This window comes from Perna viridis, chromosome 12, assembly GCF_037379345.1.
Source record: "Perna viridis isolate PV_CMFRI_1.1 ecotype Kerala chromosome 12, ASM3737934v1, whole genome shotgun sequence".
In the NCBI taxonomy this organism is placed as follows: domain Eukaryota; kingdom Metazoa; phylum Mollusca; class Bivalvia; order Mytilida; family Mytilidae; genus Perna; species Perna viridis.
In genome coordinates, this window is record NC_142456.1 from 29,694,897 (window position 1) to 29,718,487 (window position 23,591).

The window sequence follows — 23,591 nt, forward strand, 5'->3', positions numbered from 1 at the left end:
AAATAATTAAAAATAAGACAAATGACTTGTAGGAGTTAATCTTTGAACATGAATAAGACTACATGCATGAGGTACATGTATATCTCGTCTTTTTAAGTTTAAACTAAATGTACCAGTACATCAGAAGTGATATTGTTGGCTCTGTTTAAAGAGTGTCAAGGGAACCAAGATTCTAACAGAAATCAAAAGAAATAAAAAGAATGTAATCCAGGGACGAAGACTCGACAAGGAAAACAGACACACACAACAAAGAACATAAAGTAACTAAAATAATACATACAAAGTAACAAAAGTAAATGAGCAACTCAAACTCCATTAAAAACTAGGAGCATGGACCAGGTGCACCAGTAGGGTAAGTGTCCTCTGCTTTTCTAGAAACACCCGCCAAATTGCTAATAAAAAGTCAAGTAAGGGGTAGATGAAAGAGGAAAGAAAAACTATGATGCATTGAACATATCTCATGGTGCAGTTGGATACATTAAAGTTTTTGTAACAATCAACGAGTTCAGGATGACGCCCATACAACTTCTGTAGTGATGACTTCAATCTTGTAGCAACATAACCCTGTTCCAGAAGCCTAAATTGTAAGAACTCTAGCGTGATACAAAAAGTCTGCATAGTTACAGCAAGTTCTGGTATTGAAAAGTCAATATGCAGGTGCTGAAGGAATAAAACTACAATTTGCTACCTACCACAAGGCCAAGAGTGAAAAAAAATCCTAAAATACTAATAAGCTAATACCTTTATTTTCGATTAAGTTTTAAGTGAAATTTAACTGATCTAGTGCTTAAAAATGAAGCTCCAAAGCAAGTCGTAGCTTCTCACAAACTTTGGAAAATGTAACATCACATGTTCCCCTATAAATATTTTTTTTATCTTCTTAGAAACGGTACAAATAATGCAAGGGAAACAAAAAACTTGTCTGTTAAGGGTTGTACTGTCAATACGGTATCCTATTTTTCTGCCTACCCTAGAACATGTTATTATTATTTTTCTTTATATGAAATGCTGCTAAACTGTCAATTTTTAGTTGAGCACTTCAAAGTCATGAAATCCTCCCATAGGCATCTAAAACAATTAAAAAAATGAAATGATTTTACCTGCATATCTTCCCTATTTTTACATGAATGTAACCTTAAACAGACATATTTTTCCTTACGCCTAACATGAGCAATATTATTTACTTCTCAGCTGTATATCCTTGGGAGAGTACATGTACACTTCGTGTTACTATTGTTCAATACAACTGATCGTTAAAGTATACAAAAATTTATACAGCACAAATGTTCCATTAAATATTCTTGGGAACACTTGTTATACGTGAAATGTTTAAATATTTCGTTTCCACAAATTAATTTCACTAACCCTGTTTATAGCTTAAACTGTGCTTTGCTTAATAGCTAGCCGTCATAGGTCTAGTATGAAAAAAAAAAGAATTACTTATTTCAGTTAGACTGGACACTCTAGAATTTACTCTACAAAAACCCACCTACATTTTTACATGTATCAACCTCTTACATTAAAAGTATCCAGCAAAAGTGATTCTGTTCTAGAAAGCTCCAGAATAAACTTAACTAGTTACACAATTAACAAAAAATATCGGAATTCAAACATCAGTAAAACGTGACTGGTTTATTTTCAATCCTTTTAACTATTCTGCTTATTACCTGTTCTATAACGAACAAAACCATAAAAAAAGAAATATAGTTACTAAATGCTACAAATAATCAGGGTCTAATTTTTCATATCATACAAAAAATTTTGTGAATAAACTTACATAATTGGTTATTCAAGGAGAAGTAAATTTTCTCTTATGTCATTCATCATTAAAATAGTAGATATGTACAGTAGAGAATAGGCTATAACAGTTGATGTTAAGGCTGATTTACAGCCAGTAGAATAGTTAACTTCAGAGAAAAGAATTGGTGCTCCCCTGATTGAATAGACAACTTAATCATTCCCTTCCATTTGGGAAAAGTTCATCATTTTTATCAAGGTCAACAGGCGTAAGATGGAAAACACTGCAATAGGGGCCAAGAAAACAGAATATGATACAATTATGTTTCATTGAAGCATTTCAGATCCTGGTATATAGTATTTTGATTTGGAGACTACTACTGATCTTATTTTTTATTCGATCCAAAATCCCTTCTAAATCAAGTATTGAACTGTAAACAAGTGCATTTCCTTACATAGTGAATTGGAAAATTGACAAGGAAGTTAAAACATTTCATCTTTCATAGATATTTCAATCTCAGTTTGATGAAAATTTTTAACCTCTTTGTATTTAGCAAAGTTACACTGTAACTACCTCATGAAATTCATCAAATGATTGTCATTTAATCAATAGAAGACAAATTATATTCCCTGAAGTTAACTATTTCACTTGCTGTAAGAAACACCCTTTTCCGAGATTTGTTCAACATGTCATAGTTTTCCTTTCCTCTTTCGTCTACCCCAGACTTGACTTTTTATGAGCAACTCGGAGGGGGTTTCCAGAAAAGCATAGGACGCTAATCCTATCTATGCAACTGTTCCCTGATTTAGACATACAGGTAATTCCTAAATAATGCATATATAATATCAGTGTATTAAAGAAAAATATAGAAAGCATTTGTATGAGGCTTAGAAAGGGGAAGTAACTGCGAGGTACAAATACTTTCTATAAATATTCTGTAATACACTAATATTGTGTTTATCCTGCAATAAGTCAATTTTGATGGTTTTGTGTTGTAAAGAGTATTTAATTCAAAAGTAGGACCCTGTCGTGGGCCCCAAACATTTGCCGTTCATTGAAAACCTGCGACAAAAAGTAGTTCTGAGAGATGGACATTATTTGATGAAATATTGTAAATTGTAACTTTTACTTTTAAACGAGTCATAAACATAAATATCCAAAATTAAACAACAATTTCTGTCATTTAACATGTTTTTTCTGATGTGAAATAAATTCTTCCGTGACCTACTTCCATTTTTGACAGTTATTGATTTGTTGGATTGTGTGTATACACATTCAAAGTGGCAATGTTCAAAGTTGCATCGTAAAACACTGAATTGACACAGCTAGACATGTTTGTTTGGGAGAAGGATGGCACAATATCTTCGAAACGCTGTGACTGACAGATTGACAGAGGAGATTCGACAGGATGTATGATTGTGATGGTGGGTGGAGCTTAATTGCTTTATTCGCTACTATACAAATATATCAAAAATTTATTTGACACCCGTTATATGCCCATTATATGCCCTTTAATGAACTCATCACAGGATAAAAGGTAATAAATCTTTACCTGTATTTTAAGATTCTGAGAGTAACAATACCTACCCACTGTATGAGCCATAAGTAGAATCAATGAATTTTTGATGATCCATTTTCTTGGTTTATGTACCTGTATCAAAAAATGTGATGAACCTGAAAAGAGATGTAAAAATTTTCAGTTATAATACATTTAAAAAATAATAAAACCTGGCAAACTGCAAAATACATGTATACCAGGTGTCTGTGAAGTATTTGCTATTAATTACAAATGTACATGTATGTACTTTGATAGTGAAGAATAAAACATAAAGTTTTAAGCCAGGGCTTGAAGTTAAGCATACATGTACCAGAATATGATGTGGAAATATGGTACAAGTACATTTTTATTGTCTTCCAATGACCTAGAACTATTCAGGGGTAGAAATAAGTTAGTCTCCTGCTGGCCTGTCTCAAGCAAATTTCATGATAAATGTATAACAGAGCTTGCCTGTTTGGCCATATAATTTTGTACGATTTTCTTCCATTCAAGACACAAAATGTTTCTCAATAAAGGAGTTGAAATCATGATTATGGTTATTTTGTGCAACACTGGTGATGGATGATGGCTGTTGAGTAAATAAAACTTTTTTTAAACTCAAGTGTGTGAAACCATTTTTTATTTTTCTCCTCAAATCAGCGAGTAACTTTCCATTTCAGCTTGCAAAAAATAATCACGAAGTTACATGTGTTGTCATGCTAAGTATATCCCCACTACTAAAGAAAGTTGATAACAGGACATTAACCAATATCACTATCTTTATAAAGCCACACACCAAATTTGAATTAAATCTGTTCTGTGTGGCCCAGATTTTTGTGACGAAAATTTTGACAAACAGATGGTCAGACAAGGTGATTTCAATATTGGAAAATTATCACTTGCTACCCTGGGAAGTGCTCAATGACTGGTTGGCATTTTTTTTATTTGCCAATAAATATGCTTTCCAAAAGATATATGTCAAGTTCATGAACAAACGTGAAATACTCAATAAAATGTGTGGGAAATCAATGGCTTTAACCAGATAGCAATGCAGAGTATGTAGCTTGGAGAAATATATATGGCATAGAGCAATTTCGGTATTGATTTCTAAATCATAGAAATAGGAATCCTTAAAAGAAGGTTTCGGAAAAGACATGTATGACATTATACTAAAATAAATACACATGTAAGACTTCAATAATTATCGTAATAATTTGGAGGTACATCAGTGATTCAGCTAGCGCTCGTCATTTTCGCCATTTACAAAATAATTTCATAAATGACAAAAATGTTTTAGATCGTTTTCGTCAATTAAAATTTGAAAAGCGTATAAAAAAATCCCTTCAAAAAGTATTTCAGATAAATTTTCGTCACCTTAAATAAAAATGTTGTTAAAAACTGTCAATCGGAAATTACATAATTTCACCTGGCCTTACGCTCTGACAAGTTTATGACCCCAAACTTGGTAATTACCTGGTCAACCAGGTGTGGAATATATTCTATTGTTGTTAACCTGGCACCCCTGATATGAGCATTGTTGATAATCATTTAAAATTAAAACAATTTATCAATCGTTTGATCATTAGGACCACAAAAGATATCCCAGGGTTCTCACTAAACTTCAGCCGGTCATTTTCGACCTCCGAAAAAACTTCGAGTTAAGTCGAGACATTTCTGTTTTTAAGTACGTTTAAAATGTAACTTATTTATATCGTTATTTTAAAAACAAACCCTTCACGAACCTCACAACATATATATATAGCTATCTACTTTTAGAAATTTAAATGTACATAAAAACAATGTCTCGGATGTGTGACTTGTCATCTCGTGGATTTCAATTAATTTTAACGCAATAGTGGACAGTTAGGAAGAATCAATCAACGATAAATATTTATTTGACGATTCTCTTTTCTTCTTGAAACAAAATCACAATGATTATGAACATCTTCAATTCTACTCACGATCTGGGGTCAAGGTCACTAAAAAATACTACCCAGCAGTGAGATATTACAGAGCAACCGTTTACAGAGTGCAATATTCTACAGTTGGCTATGCCAATGTGGCCAACGTCCTTTCTATCAGTCTACCGTACATGTACATGTGTATGTTGGTACAATACACAAACAAACCATTATTTTAGACAAAATATGCTACTTGTTTTTTAAGTGTTTCCTATTGATGGTTTTAAAAAAAGCTTAGGCTTACAATTTATTAAAAAAAAATTAGGCAATCCCTGGAAAGTCTTTAAAACATCCGATAAAAGAGGCTGAACACAGCCAAAGGAAGAAGAGATAGGAGAAAAATCGTCCTGATCAGAAACTCAGTAACAGCTGGGATAGGAATATGGACTCGTTTATTTTTACAGTTTATCTAATTAAAGAAATGCAACTCATTTCGATAGGCATTGGGATTGAGTTTTGGTGGGATAGGAATATGGAAACATTCATTCTTACACTGGGATGCTGTTTTTTCTTTAGCCCAAGAATAAAAATTTAATAAAAAAAAATGCTATTTTATTCAATCTTTCTCAACATTTCACATGAACAAATTGACAATGTTACATGATAAAGGCTGAGACAATATAAAAATTAAAACAACAAATAAGTTGTACACCATACATGATTACAAAATACAACAACATATGTAAATGGTAAATGTCAATACATTGCCCACTTTTACAATTATTGTAAAAAAAATTTTGGTCAGACAAAAAGTATTTCAGACAGACAAAATCAATCAGCCTGTCTGACCGAATGACAGGTCTACAGATCCTCTGACAACTTAGCACAAACTGCAGTTCATCAAAAACCAACATTCAACATTGAAAAATAATGTATTTGTGATATGAAATAGGTGAAAGTATTTTAAAAACAAATTTTTTTGTGTGCTACCCACTGCCAGGTTTTTGCTTGGACTTCCTCTTAATACTACAGAACCATATATACCAATATATGTAGTTTGCTTCAAATTAACACATTATAAAAATAGCTGATTTGAATGTTATTATATATACAGTGATCTTCCCATAATTTTAAAATAGCACAATGCTTACTGGCATAGCATACATGTAGCTCTAATGGCCTTCCTCCAAAATTATATCACAGCACCCATGGTGCATTCCAACAAAAACTGATAACATAGTGCTAAAAAATCAGTGCTGCAAAGTACAGCACTATAATGGCCTGGGGAGAACACTGAGTATAGGATGAATTTGTAAATGACAGAACATTTTTTACCAATAAAGTATTTACATTCTAATGAAAACTACACTTCAAAATTCTGAAATTATTTCCAGTATGATTACAATTGATTATATCCTTTCCGATTTTACATATTTAACCTAATGTAGCACTAAAACCTTCCCACTGAGACCATACATGTACATGTACATTTGGGATAATCTACATGTACAAAAAGATTGCATGCAGTGACAAACTTAAAATTGCACTCAGTCATCATGTATTACTCATTTATTGCTGGTAAGTACAAATGTACACACAATGTACATGTACATGCAAGGATTTTTATAGAAAATAAGATTGGAATCGTGTGTAATTTCTTACAAATTTTATCATGTGTACTTTAATGTAAATATGTTGTGTGGGGAGATTACTAAAAATGCAATTCGTAAACAATGCGCACGAGTTGATTGAAAGGAGAAATATTTCATTTCTTCAGCTTTTGAACGAAGTATAACATACAATAAAAGGTCTCATTGTGATGTTAATAGAATAAGGGATGCATACAAGAAAAATTGTCCAAAAAGATTCACTCGCTTTGTTTTTTATGTGTGTGGGAAAATAGTGTATGTAAGTCTCGTCATGTGACTTCATGGTTTCGTAAGAATGAGTCCTAGTCTACCATTCAAATATATGGAGATTCGTCGTTAACATAGCATTGAGTTCAATATCAAAAGCGAAGTATCATTTTTGGGTAAAAATACTGATTAAAAATGTAAATTATCAAGTTCTAAGAGATTAAAATGTTTAGAATAGCATAAAATAGAAGACTTTGCATTGTGAAGCAGCGTTTGAATTTCCCGGAAGTATACACTAAAATGCATATCAGTCTTCGGATTTCAATATGTTCAGAAGGGAAACTGAAACTAGAACGAGACTTACAAACCCTATAATGAATGTCAAAATGGCGACATCCTGCATGTGACGGATTCAATGCTAATTTGAATTCATAATCCCCCTCATGGTCCCGAATACAGATCTGAAGTCTGTATTTTTTTGTACTAAGGTATTTATCAGTGTACAATGCATGTATGTATTAGAAATTTTACCGAAAACCATCCATGCATTATTCTGATTTATTGAGTTTATTAACCAACAAAATTTTACGAGATACTCGAGAATACAAAACTCCAAAAATTTTACATGAAAATAATAAAACCAGTTGGTTCAGTAGTATCACTAATATTGTGAATTATTTTCATTTAGATAAAAATAATATATTTTCTCTTAAAACTTCACTTACAAAATATTTGTATAATAAATTCTGTAGCAAATATACTAAAATCTGGAAATCAGATCTTTTTGATGATAGAAGAAATTTAGGCTCAGTGGAAATAAACTCAGAAGTTACAGGCTTTTTAAAGATCAATTTGTATTTGAAGATTATTTGGAATGGGACACCTATAAACAAAGAAAACTCCTTACTGCTTTCAGAATTAGTGCCTATCACTTAGAGATTCAGACAGGGCGGTATAAAAATATACCACCTGAACAGAGATTTTGTAATCTATGTAAAACAGCTGTTGAAGATGAAATCCACTTCCTTCTAGAATGCCCTATAACTATGTCAAAAAGAAATAATATTTTAAATAATGTGTTTGATAAATTTCCTAACCTAAAAAGTTTGAATAACAAGGAATTATTTATCTGGCTTGTGTCTGCAGAACACACCTATATATACCAGATGCTATATGATTTAATAAACAAATTGTATCTAGTTAGATGAAAAAGGTAGCTTTATATATTTATTTGAATAAATCATATTTATGATTAAAGTAACAGTTTATATTTATATATATTCTTTTTTCCAAATATTATCCACTGTGATTTACTCTGCCTCTTGCCTCTCTTGAGTATGGTCACTGTGTTTATTGAAAACATCATCAATGATACTTGTTTCTTCATGTTAAAAAAAAAAGAAGAAAAATACAGCTATTATATGTATTTGAATTTGTATCAATTTATAACTTTTGGCTATCTGTACATTATATTTTACATTGTACAATTCACTGCCCTGTAGGGTGCTAAATTAGCAAATAAAGAATTTGTTTGTTTGTTTATAAAGTGTCAAGTACACATATTTCCCCACAAGATACAATGTATTATGAGGAAGGGTGAGATTTTACATGTAGTCCTGTCTACTGCAAAAATTCTTGGTACATAATGTACATGCGCTTGTAGGTTGAGATTTTGCATTTTAAAAAAATACTGTTAATTGTCAACTATTGTCCTATTAGTACTAGGACTTATAACCAGTGATGACTACAATTTTTGAAATTCATTTTATTTACGTGAAACATTCAGTTCATTCTTTCAGAAAACATATTCTGTGAAATATTTACATCGACACGCTATAATCCTTGAGCTGATTAAAAATGTGGATCGATCATATTGTTACAGAGAAACTATATTTCAACATAAAATGTCGGAAAATTTGCTTTGAGAAGTCCTTAAAAAATATATGTGTATCTGAATATACCTCAGCAGGCTTCACCTCAGTTCTTAGTGTTAATTCGTCTTATCAGTGACTACATTTTGATACTTTGTGATCGCCATATTGTTATTGTTTATGTTTAAAACCCTCAATGGTGATCCGGAAGCTGTTGAAATAAAAATATCTGGGCATTCTCAAAGTACAGTCTTCACAGAAATTATGGTGTCCTCTCAGACATCCGCGTTGTCTGATTGACTAGCTTTCTCCACGTTGACGTACTCTCAAAATAGTTAAGCGTGGGGAAACGCTCTCGGACCACGTGGGGTTTGGGAGTAGGCCAGCAGCCCAGCCGCTAACAGGACATACTCGAGTTCTTCGGTCAGGTATCCCGAAGGCTGGACTTCGCTACCTCCATCTACTAACAGAATCGCCGTAAGGGGAGGTCATGAGAAATCCGTAAGGATAGTCAATACCGTAAAAACCCCAACATAAGAATAATCAACCATGTCCCAGATTGGACCCTACATCCTTGATGACTACAGGAATCTCTGTATAAATTTTAAATCATTCAAATGAACGGCTGCTAGCGTTGTCGTGCTAGTCATAAAATGTATCCCCACTCGTACATTGCTTAAAAGATAGTTTTATTCGCAAATCATGGACCCTCTCGGGTAGAAAATTTCAATACAATGATTAGGATGACTTTTAACAAAATATATCATGAATAATGTCATGCATATTCATATTAATTAACATATCAATAAATTATACAATTGTTGGGGAAATCCCCAGTTGGGGTGAAAATTAGGGAGAATCAAGTTTGTTATTGATAACTTGAATAAATTTACACACTTTGCAGATCTTTGACTGTTGTTTATGGTTCATGACATCATTGAATTTTAAAAAGTTAGGATGAGTTATGTACCTCCGGTCAATGAAGAACTTTCTTTCTTATGGTTCATTGTTCTAAATCTCGACAGTGTTATAATATGACATTTGTTTAAGAAATGAACTTCGTTTTCAATATCATTTTGTGTACATAAATAATCATATTCCTGTTCAAAGGTTTTATTTTTATGCTTTTTTGTTTCCACTCTTCGATCGTGTGAGCAAATACGAAATTTACAGATTATTTTTCTCAGCTGAAAATTTTCTTAATCACGCTACCCTCCAAAAAGACTCAGATCGTATACTTTAATCAGATTGTTTCATACATATTTTTACAACATATAAATGCTTCTTTTAATAAAGCTGAACTACACTGATACATTCCTACGTAGGAATCCTGTCTATCTCAAAAAGTACAGCAATATTTGAACTCTTACTGTTAACATCCAAGATGTACTTACATAATTTTAAATGAATTTTTAAGCTGCATTGTTTTCATAGATTTTCTAAAAAAATATTCATTATATCTTTTTTACAGGTTGCTGAGTCTGTGTTTGAACATGCCTCAAATTTCTGATCCATATATATGACCAGTCTACATTAAGCCAGGGATCGACACGAACAGTAGTCCGGTAGTCCTGTGCCACCCAAATTTTGGAGAGGAAACTACTAGAAAAATTTGCATGGTAGTCCATTGGGCTACCTAAATTTTGCCTTATTTTTCATAAGATCTAAGAAATGAACTGTCATTACCGCCTAAGGACTACCTGTTTTACCTCTGAAGAAGTCCTGTTGACCACCAAACAAATGAAGTTAGTGTCAAACCCTGTAAGCCACATACCACCATTCATTGGAGATGAGACTTTTGTGACGAATATTTTCCCAATCATTCCTTATTGTGAAAAAAAATGATGAAGTCCAACGAAACTGACAAAGTCCATCAGAGAGCACCAAAACCATTGCTTACAATGTATTGGCCTATCTATATAAAGTCACACACTAAATCTGAAATAAATCCATCCACTTGGAAACAAGATAGTTGTGACGAAATTCGACATATGGAATGATGAATGGACATTGTCCAAGTCTAGAATCTGATATCATTCCCAAATTTATTAACATTTCTGCAAAATTTCTAAGAGAATCGGCACGTATCCATTTTTCTAATGAGTAGATAATTTGAAGAACTTTAATCGTTTCGTAGTTGTCTTTTTTTTTCTTTCAAACTGATCTGATAAATACTTCACCTCTTTTTTAATCTTTGTACATGCTAGTAAATATGACTATCATATCTCAGTATTAGAGGAATTAAAGAATATATATATATATACACCTCGATGTTTATCCCCACACACGCAAACCCATTTCTCTCAAACCGAGAAAGGAGAGACTTGCAAAAGAAATATACTAATTATCTAACCATTCCTTCATACTTACCAAAATTAGCAGTTTAACACATTTCAAAATACCTAAAATACTAAGGCTCTATTACATGTACTGCACATAGTAAAACCTCCCGGTAATGGATTTGGCTTCCTATTTCGATCGTTTTGGTTTGGGGTACGACTTGTTTACAATTAATTTTTGAATGTAGCTTTGATTGTAGTGTTGGTAATGAGAGGTTGCACACTGTAACATGCGTACAATCAAATCGAAATATGCAATGAATATGATTGGTATTTTTAGTATTCCAAAAAGAATCTTATAATTATACCATACATATGTCCCTTTGCTCCCCTTCGGAAACTTGATTTAATTGCAATATCATTTACCCGGATCATTAAAACTATGGAATTTCGGTTGCTGGAATTAAAACACTAGAGACATTTATCTGCTTGATAAAAACACTAAAGAGTCAATTTTGTTTGTTTGTTGGGGTTTAACGTCCGAGCAGCAATATTTCAGCTATATTCAGGCAATGAACATGAAATGGATGATAAAATAAACATGAAATGAAAAAAAGAAAGGACGGGTCACAAGGATAATAGGGTCGACAAATTTTGATGGCCACTGGAAAAAGGGGGGATGGGTAAGGTCGGGCAATTTAGCCTCCTGTGGCGGAGCGCAAAGGTTCCTACTCCTATCGAATACCACAGCAGGGTTCTTTAACGTGCGAGGAACGTGGCTTCTTTCCCAACACGGTGCACCACTATGGTTTGCGGTCAGGTTTTCCATATTATAGCCTGACAACCCCAGCATGTAACACGCCAAGGGGAACCCATTCCACCACCTGGGGCACACATCCCAGTTGCTCTGTGGGCAGAGCGCCTAGCCCCCGGCTAGGTTTCTGAGCACTATTTAGTCGCCTTATACGACAAGCTTAGCGCTGCTGCAGGCCTATTCTTTTAACACCCGACCTGCACGGGGCTAGTGGAGTCAAGTCACTGTTAAAATCAGCTGATTGAAGATGCATATATTCTATAAATTGTACAATAACTTCAACAACGTAATACTAAAAGGTTGTAATTCAGTTCTTCTATAAAGTTAGGATGACATCAAGATACTATAGTCGGAAAAAAGGCTTGCAAGGCAACCTCCAGGATTGCTGGAGTAAATTTAATACACATGTACAATATAATTAGAAACATTAAGTTTTTATACGAGACAGAGGCTTCTAGTCCGTGGATATCCAAGCACGAGACTAAACCACCATTTCACAAGTTTTCAGATACTTTTAGGTGCATGTACATTTGTATATATACACTACAGCAAACGACTATTTTGTCGATTCCATTCGCCCACGGTGGATAAATGAAGTGTCCACGCTTTGCCCACCCATAATGCCCACGGTGGACCGACGTCCAAATGCCCACCGTGTCTGATGGACAGTATAATATCCACGTCCACGGTCTCCGGTGGATGCCTGATAACTGTTCATTGGATTTAATCCATGATCAGCAATTTAATAACAGAGTTCAAACGGTTGACAAATAAAAGAACAATGCGTCAATCATTACCTTCACGGTAAGAATTAATTTTCTTTCACGTATAATTGGCCTTAAGCCAAAATTGTGAGGCCAACAAGTGTTTACCCATCAATTAAGATAATTAAGTTTTTACACGAATTAAATGCTTTGCACTCATGCTACACTTTTGCTACATGTATCATGTAATAATATTCTACAACTACAAAATGTTAAAAATTGTCAAGTAAGATGTTCAAGAAAATCGAGTACTTGCGAACTCCTTATTTTACTGACTACCACTGCAACTTAGTTCTATTTTCTCAGTGAAAGGACGGCTTTGAGACAAACGCGTGCAACTTTAAATTACGGTTTATATTTAACAAATTTCAGTATCGTGTCATTAAAAAAAATGGAAAGTGGGAAGAAAATATATGATCTCGAAATGTTGAACCGCGAAGTTCGCGAGTTTTGAAATGGCAACAGATTTTATCACATAGTATCCGAACACACATTAGCCGAATATAGTGATAGGTGAAAATTAAGTTGAATACGATGTTCAAGAAAATCGAGTATTTGCGAACTACTTGTTTTACTAATGGGTTTCTTACGTAATAACTTTTACGGGTCGCCTTCACTTACATTCGTTTTTAAATCAACAGCAATAAAAATGCTTTGAAAGGGTCAATTTCTTATGCAAATTGGTACATGCTCCCAGTTTTTAGTGGAGTCCGATTGATTGATTGTTGGGGTTTAACGTCCGAGCAGCAATATTTCAGCCATATTCAGACGATGAACATGAAATGGATGATAAAATGAAGATGAAATGGAAAAAAAGGATGGGACACAAGGATAATAGGGTCGACAAATTTTGATTGCCACAAGAAAAAGGGAGGGATGGGTAAGGTCGGGCAATTTAGCCTCCTGTGGCGGAGCGCAAAGGTTCCTACTCCTATCGAATACCACAGCAGGGTTCTTTAACGTGCGAGGAACGTGACATCTTTCTCAACACGGTGCACCACTATGGTTTGCGGTCAGGTTTTCCGTATTATAGCCAGACAACCCCAGCATGTAACACGCCAGGGGTACCCCATTCCACCACCTGGGGCATACATCTCAGTTGCTCTGTGGGCAGAGCGCCTAGCCCCCGGCTAGGTTTCTGAGCACTATTTAGTCGCCTTTCACGACAAGCTTAGCACTGCTGCAGGCCTATTCTTTTAACACCCGGACCTGCACGGGGCTAGTAGAGTCCGAGTTGCTCATTTGCTTTTGTTACTTTGTATGTATGACTTTAGTTACGTTATGTTCTTTGTTGTGTATATCTGTCTTCCATGCCTGGTCTTTGTCCCTGGATTGCATCCTTTTGATTACCGCTACAACCTTGGTTCCCTTGATTACTTTTTGATAAACGCCTTTGTAATATCGTCATCCAATCATTGTGGTTTCACGTTTATGAAAAGGCGTGTCCCTGTGTTTTGAGCATGGTATAGGGTTAATTGACATTTCTTTAACACAGTTTGCGATCGACGAACAACGTGCCCTATTAGCATAGATTATTAGAAGAATGAGTAAAAATACTCGGAAGTATTTAGAATTCTGACCCCGTCATTAAAAAAACGTGGAACTTTAGCGATATATAGAAATATAAATATTGCTTTTTTTTTGTTTTCATAACCGTTGACGTTAAATCAAAATTTAAGACCTTTTGATTAAATCTAGACATTTATTTGATTACCGAAAATATTCGTATTAGGGACATTCAAAGTTGTGTTTTTTTTAAAACAAAATTTCGACATTTAAAACCTCTTATAAAATAAAAATAATGTTTGAATCCCAAAGAAATGATCCAATAAAAAAATCGAATTCTTCTAGTATGAAATTTACAGCTTACTATATAAAGAATAAATTAAACTTATTGGTATCTTTATTAACACCAGTGCGCAGACGTCAAATGTAGTAGACCTTCCGAAAATCTCCAATTTCTCAACACTAAAGCGGGAAAAAATGGGTTTCACTTGTTGTTGAAATGGATATATATTAAATCATCATGGTTGAGAGTAACTTTCAAACTTTATCATATTCAAAATTCCTAACACCAGCCCTCGTGCGTTTCGATTATACATCAACATGTCCTTTCTCGAATTTTATCAAGGTTGGACTCATCGTATTTCTTGTAATTTATTTTTAAACGGTTGTTGACAAAAATACCCAATTTATTACTCCTCTCTCTCAGATTTGTACGCACAAACGTTTGATCATGACTGAATCGCCTGTATGAGTCTTTGCTTATACGCAACGGTTAACCCTCAATACTTTAAACCACACCCTCACTATTCCTATAATTCATTACTTGTCAATCTTTACTTAAAACCACACCCTTGACATTTTATTTAACTGATGACCTGTCCATCAAAGTCCGAGGAAGAACACCAGCATCTTTAGCCACCGTGTGATAATCATTTAACTGATAACCTGTCAATCAAAGTCCGAAGAAGAACACCTGCATCTTTAGCCACCGTGTGAAAAGCATGGCAACATGATGCGACCCCATGTCGATCCTTCTAAACACCGCAAAAAACACCTCAGTGCACTAAGACCTATAAGATGACATATCTGCAGTAAAATTACTACCATTGGAATGGTAATTTAAAATTACATAAAATACACTAAATTAAGTGTAAAAACAGTCATTGAATCTTTAGACTTGTAGTCTTTTGTACTAAAATTTCCGACACGTGCGGACAATCCAATGTGTAACAGACCATGACTTAATAGATACTGACTGAATAACATTGCCGTGGGTAGCAGTTCAAAATTGTATTTCAATAGTGGAATTTATATGTGATAAGAGTACTGGACATATAATGTTAATTGATTAAGTCGAATAAGGACTTAAATGAAAGTAATTATATTAGATAGATTAATCTATGTTTAAATTTTGGGAGGGGGTTTTGTTGTTGCAATTTTTGTTCTCGCTTTAAGAAAAATCGAAATGCCGATTTTGAAAAAGTTTTTTTAAGAAATGAATAAATAAACAGTATTAAGTCACATAGTTTTAAATAGTGGGACAATAACTATCACAATATAAAACATTCATGACAAGGATTGTTAAGACAACTTGTTCTATTTTCACGAGATCATTTACATTGATTGGGTTTTTTATGTCTGTTGGCACATGTTTTCCACATTTTGAACGAACAGCATTAGAAGAATTCTTTTTATCTAATAGAAGTCTCTGTTACAGAATTTCTATCTCCTTCGGAAGATTTTGAAAACCAGCTTTGATATACAACAGCATATCTCTTAAAAGAACCAAATAGTTCGTAGTTTCCTGTTCCAACCAGGATTCTTTTTACGTATGTGAAAGGGATTCCTACAATATCATGTAGTGCAGATCGTACAAGTGATGGAATCGATCATTGGACGAACTGGACCCCAAACCGATGAAATCGAACATCTTATAATCAAAGGGCAAGGAAATGGGCTATTCTGCTTCCTTAGATTATAAAATCATGACCAAAAGACTAGTCTGATCGACAAACAGCTTTCGTAGCTAAACGAAAACCAAGGTCTCCACCTTACAATTTTCAAAGTAGAACTAACAGAACTATAATGAGTGTATATCAAACTTTGTAAATAAATAAAGACATTGTTTCCATTTATTTGGCATTTTATAAGCATTTACTTTTATTGCTGAGACTGAGTAAATTTTGAAAGGCTTTACTGTGTTTGTAAAACATTTTCCATGCATTATATTTTAACTTCAAATTACTAAACCATCAAGGAGTTAAATGAATTTATATATATAGTATATTATTATGTAAATATTCTTGAAACCATGTACAAAAATTGAACATAATTAACCTTTTAAATAAGATTATCACTAATAATCAAAATCACCAGACTCAAACTTGATTGGTTATATTGACTTTAATTAATAATCAATGGACATCAAAGAGCCGTGGTCAGGGTTGGTCACTCGAGTGATTGCCGGCACGTGCCAGTGAAATTGCACGAAAGACTAATAGTGAATGATTCAATGACTTTTATTATACTAAATTCAGTACAGTAGATGCAATAATCTTTCCAAGTACTTCTACTTCGGAAAGATGTCAAATCATAAGATGAACTGGTCATGTAGAATAAGAGATCTATTGTGTAAATATGGTTTTAATGATGTATGGTTAGCACAAAATGTAACTATGGAAAAGGTTTTTATTGCTTTATTCAGGCAACGCCTTGTGGGTGAATTTATATGTCAAGCTACTGCTTTTTTTGACACTTCACCAAAATGTCGTTTTTATAGATATATTTATGATAGATTCAATTTACAATTTTATCTTGATAGACCAATTAACTACAGATATAAGTATGTTATAACCAAATATAGAATAAACGAACACAGTCTAGCTATTGAAGTTGGAAGATATTATAATATCGATAGAAATGCAAGGATATGTAGAATGTGTCAACTAAATTGTTTTGAAGATGAGTATCATTTTGTTTTGGAATGTTCAAAATATACTGATATACGTACAAAATATATCAAACCTTATTATTATAGACGCCCATCTTGTTATAAATTGATGCAGTTATTCTCTGTTAATAATATAAAAGAGTTAAATAACTTTGGAAAATACTTATTTTTAGCTGAAAAGATTAGAAATTCTTAAATATGTAATATGTTTGTCATGCTCCGCATTTTATTTTAATTGTATAGTATTGTATTATTATCCATGTTGTAGTCCTATAAGCTGTATTGCTTCTGGAATAAAGAATATATATATATATATATGGGTCTTAGTGCTACTTTTGTGGTCTTAGTGCACTAAGACCGGTCTTTGCGGTGTTTAGACGTACCATGATGCAGTGCCGTAGAGAAAAGGTAAGGCAGTTGTAAATTGTTGTCTTTCATAAGGGGTGCACATGCAATCTTAGCTGATTTTCTCTAGGAAATTTAAATTTTATAAGCAAAAGGAGGGTACACTATTTTCCATCACATGGCCGTACAAGTATGTATCTCAGAATTCATCTTACAAGATAAGTTGTTGCTTCCAAATTCATACAAGTTACTAACGTATGTTGAACTATTGAGTATTTCTGAACACATTCTAATCCTTCAAGTAACACTTGATTAACATAAATTCAATTTAAATTTTCTAATATAATACAATTTATTTGTTGACAAGTGATAGCACTGCGCTGTATTCAAAAGCACGCCGCAACCGTTGAAAGAAATCAAATGGCACCTGTCAAAGGTTACCGGGCGTTCTTTGTTATAACAATTTGTTCACACCTCTCTGCTTAAATTCCCGCTCTACAGGTAATTAATGACTGTCAATTATAAAGACGCTCTGATGACTCCTGCCAAATATTGTAACCGCAAGTTCATACAATTAGATATGCTTCTTATAATACAACAGGGCCGTAATAGGAGAGTTCGCCAATCACATTAGTGATGTCATATTCACTAATTTGTATATCATTAAGTGTCAATTTGGTTGGCAAATAAAGAACTAAATAAACAATTAACAATTTGATGATTAGAATACAAATTCAGAGGAAGATGTTTCCAAAAGCTGGAATTTTTAATCGACAACATATTTGTCCAGTGTGGTGGACGTGTTTTTCAACATACAGTCGGCATTCCAATGGGAACAAATTGTGCTCCTTTACTTGCTGACCTATTCCTTCACTCTTATGAGGCTGACTTTATAGTTGATCTGATCAGAAAGAAAGAATATCGTTTGGCTAGATCCTTCAATCTCAGTTTCCGCTATATAGATGACGTATTATCTTTAAACAATCCTAATTTCGGGGATTTGATACATCGCATCTACCCAAAAGAACTTGAGATAAAGGATACTACAGACACTGTGAAGTCAGCCTCATATCTTGACCTACACTTAGAAATCGATGATAAAGGAAAACTATTGACCAAACTTTACGACAAACGTGATGACTTTTCATTCAGAATTGTCAACTTTCCTTTCATCTGTGGCAACACCCTTCGGCTCCTGCGTATGGAGTGTTCATATCTCAACTCATACGTTATGCCAGAGCTTGCCGAAACTACGCCGACTTTTTGTATCCCGCTAGAACTCTAACAAATAGGCTTCTGGAACAGGGTTATGTTGCTACAAGATTGAAGTCATCACTACAGAAGTTATATGGTCGTCATCATGAAGTCGTGGATCGTTATGGTGTATCCATCAGCACCATGAAAACTGATTTATTCAACGGGTCATAGTTTTCCTTTCCTCGTTTGTCTACCCCGGACTTGACTTTTTATGAGCAACTCGGCGGGTGTTTCTAGAAAAGCACAGGACGCTTACCCTACCGTTGCACCTGGTCCATGCTCCCAGTTTTTAGTGGAGTTCGAGTTGCTCATTTACTTTTGTCACTTTGTCTGTTTGATTTTAGTTACTTTATGTTCTTTGTTGTGTATGTCTGTTTTCCATGTCTGGTCTTTGTCCCTGGATTACATTCTTTTGATTACCGCTATAACCTTGGTTCCCTTGATTACTCTTACATGTGAAATTATAACTGTTTTACTTGAAGAATAAATTTGAAACGATATTTTTATGTAAACCTCTATTTTCATATAAAATTATAATTAAAATTTTATGCTCATATAGTCAAATTACTGAATACTGATTTAAAAATTCCATGGATAAAATGAGTTTTATTAGCAGTTTAGGGAACCAAAAGAATTTTACAATTATCTTAAAAAACGAAAAAGTTATGATGATTTAAAGTTGATGCCCCATGCCACTCAGTTTTTTGCCAACCGAAACCAAAGCACAGGTAAGTGATGACATAAGAAGAACTCTCCTATATTTATTACGTAAGAATAAGTTTTAATTCCGATTCCTGTTAAAACAAAACAAAATTTAAAAGTATTCACCAGAATGTGCGTGGTCAACGTGGACAGAGATCAACCACGTGTCCACCGTGGGCATGTGGGAACGTGTCTAAGGGGGGACAAAAATTGTCCACCATTGCCTACGCCCACCGTGGGAAGAGGGAATCGTCAAAATAGTCGTTATCCGTAGTGTATAAAAAGTCAGAGTCTTATACGCATAACACGAGTTAAATGTTCTCCAACTTCTCCCCGCGAATTAACTGTGTCTCAATGCTCGTGCTTACTGGCCTAACACAGCTCTGCATTAAAAAAAAAACATAACATGGGCTACTTTTTAAAAATGAATTTATTTAAAAACTACCCCATGAAGGTGTATTATAACAGCACGTACGCCACTGGAATAGGGAATTGGTACTGGAAGGCCTTAGGGTACCCAAATGTGTTAATTAAATGTTTAAGGCAATGCATGTTTTTATCCCACTTTATTAAAATGTAACTTAACATATATGGGTATAGGAGGTAGAAGTTTATAGTGGTTGCTATCGAACCTAAACAAAAATATATGCTTAAATAGACTTTGAGATGCCCCCGAACTAAACGCAGCTGCATGAGGCTAGACCCGTGACTCCATATTTTCTTTAACAAATGCAAAAAACTTAGATTTTTCTATATTCACTTCATATTAACAATAAATAACACATTAAAACTCACATTTTGTTGTTCCTACTATAGATGACATTTGCAACCATTTACAAAATAAATTCCGCTCCCGAGTACATCACAATTCAACAACATTCGCTCGTTTGTTTCAATCTTGTAGTTCAATTGTTATATTGTTATTAACCACCAGAATTAATACACAAATTTCAATAATTAATCCCAGAAATAACGATTCTGTAACAGAACATCGGTTCACATCTTTACATGAGTGACTATAACGAGGAATTTTATAAAACGTGTTTCTCAACGTGATTTGTTTACGTTTTCACAGTATTTGGATAAACGCCGAGGGAATTCGAGGCATGAGTTAATTGATTTACGCGCGAAATTTTGAAATGTAAAAAAAAATCTTATAAGCATTTGAAAGAGTGTTTAGATAATTTTAATTACCCAATCAATTTGAATAATCCGCTAAATACTAATGACAGCCAATTTTAATTTATTCCTCAATACTCTCAATGGTGTCGAAGTTCTTTGAGAGGGTCTATTGAATATTTTGATCATATAATATGGGGTAGGCATTGCCTAAATCAGCGAGCACTGTGAGCTTTACTATACATGCACTAACTGTGCGAGACTCGTAAAAATAATAAAGGACATTACATAGAGGTGGGTGTCGACCCTGATGAAAATTTTTGCTTCGCAAGTGCAATATTTTTATTTATATTTAAGCTGCTAGTAAAATCAATAATTCTATTTGAAAATCTGTCTTGTTAATTAATGGGGGATTTTTTTTAAATAAATGAATAACTTGAACAATTTTTCCCCCATAATTCCAACCTCATACCCCCCTTCCCTTCGCCCTCAAAATGGTCAATAACTTTATAGCACTTCGTAATAATGTACATTTTATACCCCTTAAGGACATCTCTAGCAATATCCATTTCAGTTTTGGCCTGTCAGATCAATCTGTACAGATATTCTTTAATCTTTATTCTTTATTGGCACAAACACAATTACAATAATTGGCAAAGGCCCATATAATTGATACATAAAAGTGTAACATATATAGTAGCAGTATACATGTTAATAGAATGTTAATCAAATGTTATGAGAAGAAATATTTGTTATGAAATAAATTTTTTTCTGATAGGAAAAAAAAAGTATCTAAAAAATTAGTGATAATCTTTAGTATAGTATACGAATCACTGAGTATACATTGTTTCAATGTGTAGTAATTAATTGAATCAATATCTTTTTCGAGGATATTTGATAATTTGGATATAAATTGACTTCTAACTCTGGAGTATTTTTCACATTTTAGCAAAAACTGTAATTCATCTTCAACCTCCCCAGAGTTGCAAACTTTACATAATCTCTCGTTTGCAGGAATTGATAGATGACGGCCTTTTTCTATTTCCAAATTATGGCTACTGGTTCTAATATTGCAAAGAGAGGATCTTTCTGATCTTTTTTTGTAAAATATCAACAAAGCTTGCTCGTTTGTATCCAATGTGTAAATTTCGATAAAATGTTAGTTTATTTGAATTTTGGATTTGGGAATGTTGCTCTTGCATAAATTGATCGGTTATTCGTTGTTTTATATTTGATAAAATAGGTTTAAAGCTACATTTTTGATAGATTATGTGTGAAAAACCAAGTTTATTGATAATAGAATATATTTTCTTTGTCCAAGTGTTATTGTTTTCTGTAGCTTGAAATATTTTAAAAGCCAGAGTGTTTTCTGAGGAAAGAAGATGATTTAAAAATTTGACACAGGAAAACATAATTTTTGATTGAAGTGGGAGTCGTCCAAGTTCAGAACGACATGCAGAGTTTGTAGCCTTGCAGTGTACACCAAGAATTTCCTTGATGAATTTTAAATGAAATTTTTCTACAACTGAGTTATTAAAAGTACATGTATCAATATATATACCCCAAACTCCACTAAAGTACAGAAGAATGGGGCTAATTAAAGTATCAAACAGCTTTTCTAATAAATGACATGAATGATCTAGCCCTACTGACTTTTTTATCTTGAATAAAGCTTTTCTAGCCTTTTCCTTCAGCAAAGATACAGCTAAATTAAATTTACCATTATAATGTAACATGACACCAAGATAACAATATTTTGGTACTGTTTGAATGATATCATTATTGTATGTAAACTCATTAATATAAGATCTACCATTTGAATTAAATACAATAACTTTAGATTTGGACACATTAACATATAATTTCCAATTACAGCAATATTCATGAACAATATCTAAATTAGTTTGTAAACCTTGTTTAAAAGACAATTTACTGATATATTCACAATTTTTACAGAATTGCAATTATTTGACTTTAATGCCTTTACATGTGGAACTTAGTCCATTTGAGAATTTGACTCTATTTTTAGTATTATGATACATAGAAAATATTATTTGAAATAGTTTTGGAGGAACATTTGCTGACGCAAGTTTGTAAAAAAGAGCAACCCGCCAAATGGTATCAAAAGCCTTACGTAGGTCAATAAAAGCAGCAAAAACTTTTCTTTTCTTGTTTTTATAGTGGTCAATAATGGATTTGATTGAAAATAGATGGTCAGCAGTTCTACTGTTTTCTCTGAAACCAATTTGGTTTTCACTTAGGAGAGATTTGCTGTTTGTAAATTCCAGCATAAATTATTCTACTAAACAGTTTTCCTAAATTAGAAGTTATAGAAATTCCCCTATAATTACAGGGGTCAGTCTTATTACCTGATTTATGAAGAAGAACCAAAAAGCTCTCATTCCACAGATACCGGAAATATTACAGTTCTCCACGGATAGTGGGAATATTTTACACATATCATGTGAGGTAAACAAAATGCAGACGACAGCTGTAAATTCCAAACAAGAAAATGATTGCCTTTCCTATCTTAGAAAAGCTATGCTTCGATTTTGATGGCACGAGACCGCAAGTAATTTTCAAGTGCATTTCAATATACACATTTGAGCAGATTAAAAAAATTCCACCGGCGCAAACTGAATAAAACTTCTCTGGCCTAAAGATATGTACAAACAGGATTTTATATATAAATTGTAGAAAATTTTACCATCATTTTCTGGAATTAATACATATAATTCGGAGATGGGGTAAACATGACAAATGAACTGAGTTAAAAGTCTTAAATTTTAACCTTCCACTGAACCAAATCACAACTTTTAGTCAGAATTGATTAATGAGAAAAAAAAAATCCCATGTAATTTTAACCTATTTTCTACCAATTAGAGGCAAAACTTCAGCAAATAAGTTTCCAGTAAAAATATGAAAAAATGTGGAAGGTACCTACTACCAAAG

At 33.4% G+C, this 23,591-nt stretch overlaps 1 protein-coding gene across 8 annotated transcripts in view; it reads right to left on the bottom strand.

The window, feature by feature from the left end:
- LOC148601957 (uncharacterized) overlaps positions 1 to 20,591 on the bottom strand; it is a 60,371-nt gene extending 39,780 nt beyond the window's left edge. For 2 of the 8 annotated variants that reach the window (XM_088556028.1, XM_088556031.1), the window contains exons 1-2: positions 20,316 to 20,559; positions 3,326 to 3,412 (exon numbers count right to left, since the gene is read on the bottom strand). In XM_088556028.1, the coding sequence (XP_088412154.1) occupies positions 3,326 to 3,372 (47 nt within the window). In that variant the 5' untranslated portion in view covers positions 3,373 to 3,412; positions 20,316 to 20,559. Of the gene's footprint in view, positions 1 to 1,365; positions 1,417 to 3,325; positions 3,413 to 8,993; positions 9,104 to 20,315 lie in introns of those variants that run through there. The other 6 variants (XM_088556024.1, XM_088556030.1, XM_088556026.1 and 3 more) reach the window with 6 other exon arrangements.
- Between the last annotated feature and the right edge of the window lie 3,000 nt (positions 20,592 to 23,591).